The 10,384-nt window shown below is 46.0% G+C and overlaps 1 protein-coding gene across 2 annotated transcripts in view; it reads left to right on the top strand.

Annotated features, from left to right (window-relative positions):
• Positions 1 to 10,384, top strand: part of LOC123756569 (uncharacterized) — a 35,168-nt gene that overhangs the window by 435 nt on the left and 24,349 nt on the right. For both annotated transcript variants that reach the window (XM_069328997.1, XM_069328998.1), the window contains exon 2: positions 6,681 to 6,789. In XM_069328997.1, coding sequence (XP_069185098.1) covers positions 6,690 to 6,789 — 100 coding nt within the window. In that variant the 5' untranslated portion in view covers positions 6,681 to 6,689. The remainder of the gene's footprint in view (positions 1 to 6,680; positions 6,790 to 10,384) is intronic.

The following is a 10,384-nucleotide window of genomic DNA, read 5'->3' as shown; positions in this document are numbered from 1 at the left end:
TCACTACATAGCAGCGCTCAGGCCTACACATCACTACATAGCAGCGCTCAGGCCTACACATCACTACATAGCAGCGCTCAGGCCTACACATCACTACATAGCAGCGCTCAGGCCTACACATCACTACATAGCAGCTCTCAGGCCTACACATCACTACATAGCAGCTCTCAGGCCTACACATCACTACATAGCAGCGCTCAGGCCTACACATCACTACATAGCAGCTCTCAGGCCTACACATCACTACATAGCAACTCTCAGGCCTACACATCACTACATAGCAGCGCTCAGGCCTACACATCACTACATAGCAGCGCTCAGGCCTACACATCACTACATAGCAGCTCTCAGGCCTACACATCACTACATAGCAGCTCTCAGGCCTACACATCACTACATAGCAGTGCTCAGGCCTACACATCACTACATAGCAGCGCTCAGGCCTACACATCACTACATAGCAGCTCTCAGGCCTACACATCACTACATAGCAGCTCTCAGGCTTACACATCACTACATAGCAGCGCTCAGGCCTACACATCACTACATAGCAGCTCTCAGGCCTACACAGCACAACACAGCAACACTCAGGCCTACACAACACAGCAACACTCAGGCCTACACAACACAGCAACACTCAGGCCTACACAACACAACACAGCAACACTCAGGCCTACACAGCACAACAGGAGAGAGAGCAAGCACTTGTAACAAGCACTAACACACACCGTAACGAGCGGCAGTATAAAACTAGATATCTCAGCCATATATCAGAGGATAACACAAAGCAACACTATATAACGGACCACAACACACTCTGAGAGACATTTAGCAATGCTGTTCAGTACACAACACACCATAACACAGTACAACACAGTATAACACAGTACAACACAGTACAACACACCATAACACAGTACAACACAGTATAACACAGTACAACACAGTACAACACAGTACAACACAGTACAACACAGTTCAACACACCATAACACAGTACAACACACCATAACACAGTTCAACACACCATAACACAGTACAACACACCATAACACAGTTCAACACACCATAACACAGTACAACACACCATAACACAGTACAACACATCATAACACAGTACAACACACCATAACATAGTTCAACACACCATAACACAGTACAACATAGTACGACACACCATAACATAGTACAACACACCATAACACAGTACAACATAGTACGACACACCATAACACAGTATAACACACCACAACACAGTACAACACACCATAACACAGTACAACATAGTACGACACACCATAACACAGTATAACACACCACAACACAGTACAACACACCATAACACAGTACAACATAGTACGACACACCATAACACAGTATAACACACCACAACACAGTACAACACACCATAACACAGTACAACACACCATAACACAGTTCAACACACCATAACACAGTACAACACACCATAACATAGTTCAACACACCATAACACAGTACGACACACCATAACATAGTACAACACATCATAACACAGTACAACACACCATAACACAGTACAACACAGTACAACACACCATAACACAGTACAACACAGTACAACACACCATAACACAGTACAACACAGTACAACACATCATAACACAGTACAACACAGTACAACACAGTATAACACAGTACAACACACCATAACATAGTACAACACAGTACAACACAGTACAACACACCATAACACAGTACAACACATCATAACACAGTACAACACAGTACAGGACACCACAACACAGTACAGGACACCACAACACAGTACAACACACCACAACACAGTACAGGACACCACAACACAGTACAGGACACCACAACACAGTACAGCACACCACAACACAGTACAGGACACCACAACACAGTACAGGACACCACAACACAGTACAGGACACCACAACACAGTACAGCACACCATAACACAGTACAACACACCATAACACAGTACGACACACCACAACACAGTACGACACACCACAACACAGTACAACACATCATAACACAGTACAACACAGTACAGCACACCACAACACAGTACAGGACACCACAACACAGTACAGGACACCACAACACAGTACAGGACACCACAACACAGTACAGGACACCACAACACAGTACAGGACACCACAACACAGTACAGGACACCACAACACAGTACAGGACACCACAACACAGTACAGCACACCACAACACAGTACAACACACCACAACACAGTACGACACACCACAACACAGTACAGGACACCACAACACAGTACAGGACACCACAACACAGTACAGGACACCACAACACAGTACAGCACACCATAACACAGTACAACACACCATAACACAGTACGACACACCACAACACAGTACAACACACCATAACACAGTACGACACACCATAACACAGTACAACACACCATAACACAGTACGACACACCATAACACAGTACGACACACCATAACACAGTACAACACAGCATAACACAGTACAACACACCATAACACAGTACGACACACCACAACACAGTACAACACACCACAACACAGTACAACACACCATAACACAGTACGACACACCATAACACAGTACGACACACCATAACACAGTACGACACACCATAACACAGTACAACACACCATAACACAGTACGACACACCATAACACAGTACAACACACCATAACACAGTACGACACACCATAACACAGTACAACACACCATAACACAGTTCAACACACCATAACACAGTACAACACACCATAACACAGTACGACACACCACAACACAGTACAACACACCATAACACAGTACGACACACCACAACACAGTACAACACACCATAACACAGTACGACACACCATAACACAGTACAACACACCATAACACAGTTCAACACACCATAACACAGTACAACACACCATAACACAGTACGACACACCATAACACAGTATAACACACCACAACACAGTATAACACAGTGTAACACAGTATAACACACCACAACACAGTACAGCACACCACAACACAGTACAACACACCACAACACAGTACTACACACCATAACACAGTACAACACACCATAACACAGTTCAACACAGCATAACACAGTACAACACACCATAACACAGTACGACACACCATAACACAGTATAACACACCACAACACAGTATAACACACCATAACACAGTACAACACACCACAACACAGTACAACACACCATAACACAGTACAACACACCATAACACAGTATAACACACCACAACACAGTACAACACACCACAACACAGTACAACACACCATAACACAGTTCAACACAGCATAACACAGTACAACACACCACAACACAGTATAACACACCATAACACAGTACGACACACCATAACACAGTACGACACACCATAACACAGTATAACACACCATAACACAGTACGACACACCATAACACAGTACAACACACCACAAAACAGTACTACACACCATAACACAGTACAACACACCACAACACAGTATAACACACCACAACACAGTACAACACACCACAACACAGTATAACACACCATAACACAGTACAACACACCACAACACAGTACGACACACCATAACACAGTATAACACACCACAACACAGTATAACACACCATAACACAGTATAACACACCATAACACAGTTCAACACACCATAACACAGTACGACACACCATAACACAGTATAACACACCACATCACAGTACAACACACCATAACACAGTTCAACACACCACAACACAGTATAACACAGTGTAACACAGTATAACACACCACAACACAGTATAACACACCACAACACAGTATAACACACCATAACACAGTACAACACACCATAACACAGTATAACACACCACAACACAGTATAACACAGTGTAACACAGTATAACACACCACAACACAGTATAACACACCACAACACAGTACAACACAGCATAACACAGTATAACACACCACAACACAGTATAACACAGTGTAACATAGGACATCACAAAAACACGGCAACATTAGAATTGTAAGTAATCTATACCAAATTTTTGCTTTCATTTAATGATTATTATAAAATAACTGTCGTGACTTTGATGACTTTCATCTGTTTGGCTATTACCTTATAGAGTACCCGTATACACTGACCGAATAGAGTAACTGTTGAGAGTACTCGTGCATAGTGACTGTTGAGAGTACTCGTGCATAGTGACTGTTGAGAGTACTCGTGCATAGTGACTGTTGAGAGTACTCGTGCATAGTGACTGTTGAGAGTACTCGTGCATAGTGACTGTTGAGAGTACTCGTGCATAGTGACCGTTGAGAGTACTCGTGCATAGTGACCGTTGAGAGTACTCGTGCATAGTGACCGTTGAGAGTACTCGTGCATAGTGACCGTTGAGAGTACTCGTGCATAGTGACCGTTGAGAGTACTCGTGCATAGTGACCGTTGAGAGTACTCGTGCATAGTGACCGTTGAGAGTACTCGTGCATAGTGACCGTTGAGAGTACTCGTACAGAGTGACCGTTGAGAGTACTCGTGCATAGTGACCGTTGAGAGTACTCGTACAGAGTGACCGTTGAGACTACTCCTACAGAGTGACCGTTGAGAGTACTCGTACAGAGTGACCGTTGAGAGTACTCGTACAGAGTGACCGTTGAGAGTACTCGTACAGAGTGACCGTTGAGAGTACTCGTACAGAGTGACCGTTGAGAGTACTCGTACAGAGTGACCGTTGAGACTACTCCTACAGAGTGACCGTTGAGAGTACTCGTACAGAGTGACCGTTGAGAGTACTCGTACAGAGTGACCGTTGAGAGTACTCGTACAGAGTGACCGTTGAGAGTACTCGTACAGAGTGACCGTTGAGAGTACTCGTACAGAGTGACCGTTGAGAGTACTCGTACAGAGTGACCGTTGAGAGTACTCGTACAGAGTGACCGTTGAGAGTACTCGTACAGAGTGACCGTTGAGAGTACTCGTACAGAGTGACCGTTGAGAGTACTCGTACAGAGTGACCGTTGAGACTACTCCTACAGAGTGACCGTTGAGAGTACTCGTACAGAGTGACCGTTGAGAGTACTCGTACAGAGTGACCGTTGAGAGTACTCGTACAGAGTGACCGTTGAGAGTACTCGTACAGAGTGACCGTTCAGAGTTATCGAAGTTTACGCATACTGCACGTGTAGACAGAGTGATATTCTAGTGTTTGGTTTGTGTCGTGTTTACGGGTTTACAAACAGTGATGGACCCGTTCCTAGCAGTCGGCCAAGCCTTATAGCCGTTGCTCACGTGGTATTTACACCGAGAAGTATACTGCGCTTCTTGTTGTATATTCACCGAGAGTTTACTCAAGTTCCGGAGTATGTTCAGTATGCTATTGTGGTACTCTTAATAACCCTCCTGGGGTTAGTATGCCTTGAGCCCAACACCGAGCTGAACATTAGCTAAATGCTCGTTTAATCCAGGAGCTGCCCTTCTCTTTGTAAATTACAAAATCTAAATACGACTCGACTCGCAACTCAAAGATTGTGTTCGAATTGTTTTTCGAAGGCGGTGAGAGGGGAGGCTGTTGGAATGATGAGCATTTAACCAGTGTTTACGAGAATGGAGTGCTGTTTACAGGAAGAAGCATTAATATACAAGTCACAACTCGCCTCCTATATACAAGCCACAAGAACGTCGCCATGTTCCTGAATGCAGCCCGTCCTTGTAACGGATGGCCAATTGCTTTTTACCCAGCTACCAAACCTCCAGTTTATGAATTAAAAATACTTTACACATGACTCACAACTGATTGCATTCGAAATTTTCTTAACAAATGCTTCGCTCCCTTTATGTGGTGGCATCTTGCCTCTCTAAATACCATCCCGTCCTCATCAACAAAGGTCAAATGCTCGTTAATCCAGCCGCCAGAATCCCCTGTTTATGAATGAAGAACACGACTTATAACTGATGAGGGTTGAACATTTCTTGAACAGTGCCTCGCTGACGACATTCTGTTCGAATCAGAACTCGGCAAATGTTCCCACCCACGAGCTACATATACAAATAATTGCCAACAAAGCCTAAACACCAAACCAATCTTAATCTAAGCCTAAATATGCACAATACGATAATATATAATAACGCTAATTATATTTGAGAAAATTCCTATTTTGAATGAACAGCGTGGAAAAATCATGGCCCGAGTGCTGGTTGCTCACGTACTGCAAACAAAAATAATTGCCAACATGATCAAAACACCTAACATATTCTAGGCCTAAATATGCACAAAATCCTATAATACATTAATATAAATATATTCGAGAAAATATGGCTTATGGTTACTCCCTGTTACCTAGCAGTAAAATAGGTACCTGGGTGTTAGTCAGCTGTCACGGGCTGCTTCCTGGGGGTGGAGGCCTGGTCGAGGACCGGGCCGCGGGGACACTAAAGCCCCGAAATCATCTCAAGATAACCTCAAGATATACACAGTACGTTACATTACAATTGAGGAATGCGTCATAGGACGGCCAGAGGTGGAGGCCGCGGGAGGAAGAAGCAGAGTATAATAGTACTAACGTCAACATAAGCAATGAGAACAAGAAAGAACAACAACCTTGCCAATCTGTGATATACCAACTTATTTTTTTTTCTAGACCCACCAGATGATGACTCTAAGGCAGAGTGGACTCCTGCTGGTGCTCCTGCTGGTACTCCTGCTGGCTGGTCTTGCCAGTAGCGTCACCACCGACTCTCCTTCTCAAGGTCAGTACATTACAATTAAAGACATCAGATGATTATATCTCTTGAATATAACTGGTTGAACACCATTCTCATAATAGTGGTCATCTTGGATCACAGTTGATTTTGAACACCGCTCGTATGGCACAACTACAGGGGCCTGGTAGCCTGGTGGATAGCTCCCAGGACTCATAATTCTGTGGCACGGGTCCGATTCCCGCACCTGGCAGAAACAAATGGGTAAAGTTTGTTTCATCCTGAATGCTCCTGTTACCTAGCAGTAAATAGGTACCTGGGAGTTAGTCAGGTGTCACGGGCTGCTTCCTGTGGTGTGGGGGGGGGGGGGATAAATTAGTAAACAGTTGATTGACAGTTGAGAGGTGGGCCGAAAGAGTAAAGCTCAACCCCCGCAAACACAACTAGGTGAATACTACCATTGCTTGTCGACCAAGAGGACATCTGAAGAATTCGCCATTCGACTGCCAGAGAGGTGCGGACATCTCGGTCTTGCTAAGCAGTTAGCGGTGAAGTTGAAGGGGGACCCAGCTGCCGTGCGGGCCTGCATGATATAGGGTTACCCCCCCTGTCTTCTGTAAAGTGGACGTAATGTGCGGGGCTGGAGTTCTCCGGCCTGGTGGATTATCCGGTAACAGACATAGCGTCGTTTGATGTCATGCGTGTTGCAATGGCCCGCGTAGGTGGTGTCCTGCTCATCTGTAGTCACTGGGCGGTGAAGTTTCATTCGAGTGTCTTCACAGATTTCGTCAGGCATTATGATGGATGCACCTTTCTGTTACCTGGGGATGCTGGGACTGGTAATTTCGGGTCGCAGTGTTCCATTGACTTATTTGAGTGTGCATGGTGCACCTTTTAAATTTCCTGATGACCTGTTGCATCGTTTTTGGGGGAAAAAATGGGCGTCTCTTGCTGTGAGAGGATGGTCTCTCAAGATTATCCCACAGCTGACTTCAATGGCTCATTGCAGTGCACAGTGCACCGATCTCGTGCACAAGCCCTAACTCTGTTAATCCTGGATAGTAAACTGTCATGTTGGGTATCCCCAGGATGCCCACTTAACCAGGAATAGATTTATAACACGGAGGCCGCCGTATGTCCAGGCAGGGAGTAGATACAGGGAAGTTAAGCATCCATGCTATAGGGTCAGAGAGTACATTGGCTGGTGCGAAGCGTGAGAGAGAGAGAGAGGGGACGCCAACGAGGCGACAGATCTGACCTCTGGGGTCAGCCTCAACCGGTGCGATGGAGAATAACAACTGTGACGTGGTCGTGACGTGTTCATGACGTCACCTCTGCTACTGATCATGGACCGATCAATATGATTGGTGCCCACTCTTTTGCTGTAATGCCATTGGACAATTGTAACCCCTTGTGTATGTGCCCTATGAGGAGCCCTGCGTTCTCTTGCAAGGGTACTCACGTGAGGAAGTTCGTAGCTAGTGGATGTGTCCTGTTCTGTCTATTGGCCAATAGACTGAACACCGTCCATTCCTCACCGTCAAGTTAAACTCACCATCTTTTCGATATACCAACGCTCGCCCGGAATCGCGATCGTGATTATATTGTTCAGAAGCCTAGTGACAAATCACCAGAGCGAAACAGACTGGTATCAGGTAACCCCTGGTGACAACTGGAGATCATTGTGAGTGAACTATGGAGTGCTGCTGCCAAATAATCTGTGTGTGACTTTACCACAGTGTACCGCATGGTACCATATAACCAGCCACCACCAGCCGTCACTCTGTCCCGAGCATGTAGCCAGTCGCCGCCCTCACTGTACTACGTGACGTCACCACCCTTACTCAACGCCAGTGCCATCAAGTGTGTACGTGTATCTGTCTGTTCAACATACAGCGCGCCCTCCTGAGTGTACCCTCCGTGTCAAGTACAGTTTGTGGGAAAGCCTGTCGCCAATGGTCTTGCGTCATAACGAGCGAAACCAGCTATCAGGCCACCTACGAGTTCTTGCATAAATGTGCCTGAGTGAGTGAGTGAATAAGAGCAGTAGCCTACCTGCAAGTACAAGATCCTGTTATTGTATTATTGTGTCTGTCTGTGTTGATCTGAGGGATCAACCACAGTTCTAACATTCTTATACCTGACACAGGTAAAGGTGGAGACCTAGACACCCGACGGTGTATGCGTGTTAATCTGTGTGGTATCACGACATTACACTCGTCTGTGAATGTGAGCTTTACATACACCACACATTTAGTATTGTGTGATATTATTATTGTGCATGTTATTGCCTGTCCCATTGACAGTACCATTGTTGATTTATTGTGCATCATCATTAACAGAGTATCCGGTTGGAACTCTTGTGATCCCTTTGCACACCGGCAGTTAGGTTTGCCGTGTTAATGATTGGCTGTCAATTGTGTTAAGTTAGGTGTTTCTCCACGAGTGGATCCGAATCGATTAGCCAGATGTCAAGAGCCTCGCTAATGCAACCATAGCCTTTCTGACGCCAATCTGTAAATCAATCACCCTTTGTATTAGTGGTTAAGTTAGTAAATAAACTACTGTTAAGCTTTATGCGGTGTTTCCGTTGAACCACTTCTGAATACTGCCAACTATTTACTCAAGCCTTCAGCTCCAGGTGTCTTCAACACCGAGTTGCCTATTATTCACTAAACTATAAATGTGATGAGGACTCTAGGAGTCCCTTAAAGTGTTAAAGCATTGAAGAGATTCTAACGATCAACGTGGACCAGGACCAGGTGAGGCTAGTCTGAGAAGAGACCCTCAAGGACTCTAATTAGACGTTGCTCCCAGGCCCTGTACGGTTGCTCTCGTATTTTCTCTGCTGATTCTGACAGCTTCGTGAAGCGTCTGCCACATGTACATTGGCAACGTACGCATTGCAGTCGGAAAAGCAAAATAGAAAACCCCACACTTGCACCTCTGGCTGAATGTGATTTCCTCTGGTTGGCTGAATGGGACGAGGACGCTTACGATGCAGGTTAAGGCTGATATCCCATTTTCGATGGTGTTGCTGGGGTTCTCCATCCGGTGTTTTTATGCTGAGCAGCCTCGCACCTGTATTTGGTGCAGCATGTCGGGTCATCTGGCTGTGGTGTGCGGGGATGGTGTGGTGGAGCGCATAAATCTCTTCAGAAGGAATTGGTGCCTTCTTTTGAAAATTACTTACTTATTCTTCAGAAGGAAGGGGTCCTTCTCCTGCGAAGAGCCTGGCTGCAGTTGCTGTGCCATGTTAGCCTGCGGTTTCTCCGGTTTTCCTCCCCTGGTGGTGCTGCATGCGGCGTGTCGGATGCGAGTGTGGTCATTCCTCCTCCCTGGGCTGCGGTGGATGTGGTAATGGCTTTTGAAGTGGTACCGGTGCCTGTGTCGTTGGGGGTATGTGATGGCGGTGTGGTGTCTGGTGCTCCGGGGTCTCAGCTGCCGGTGAGTGTTGGGCTGCCAGGAGGTTGTCGTTGCTTCGGACCGAGTGCTGTGTGTGGTTCCTGGTGTCCGTGTGGAGGTGCACACCGTGCAGCCTGATGTGGTGGTGGCTCCGGTGCCTCCAGTGGTCGGCGTGGCTGATGTAATGTTTGGCCATGGGGCACTTGACAGCGTGGGGTTTTCCCGTGCTCCCGGTGGG

Source organism: Procambarus clarkii, chromosome 22 (genome assembly GCF_040958095.1).
Source record: "Procambarus clarkii isolate CNS0578487 chromosome 22, FALCON_Pclarkii_2.0, whole genome shotgun sequence".
Classification (NCBI taxonomy): Eukaryota; Metazoa; Arthropoda; class Malacostraca; order Decapoda; family Cambaridae; genus Procambarus; species Procambarus clarkii.
The sequence above is the reverse complement of the archived record's forward strand: the minus strand, read 5'-3'. Positions and strand labels throughout refer to the sequence as shown.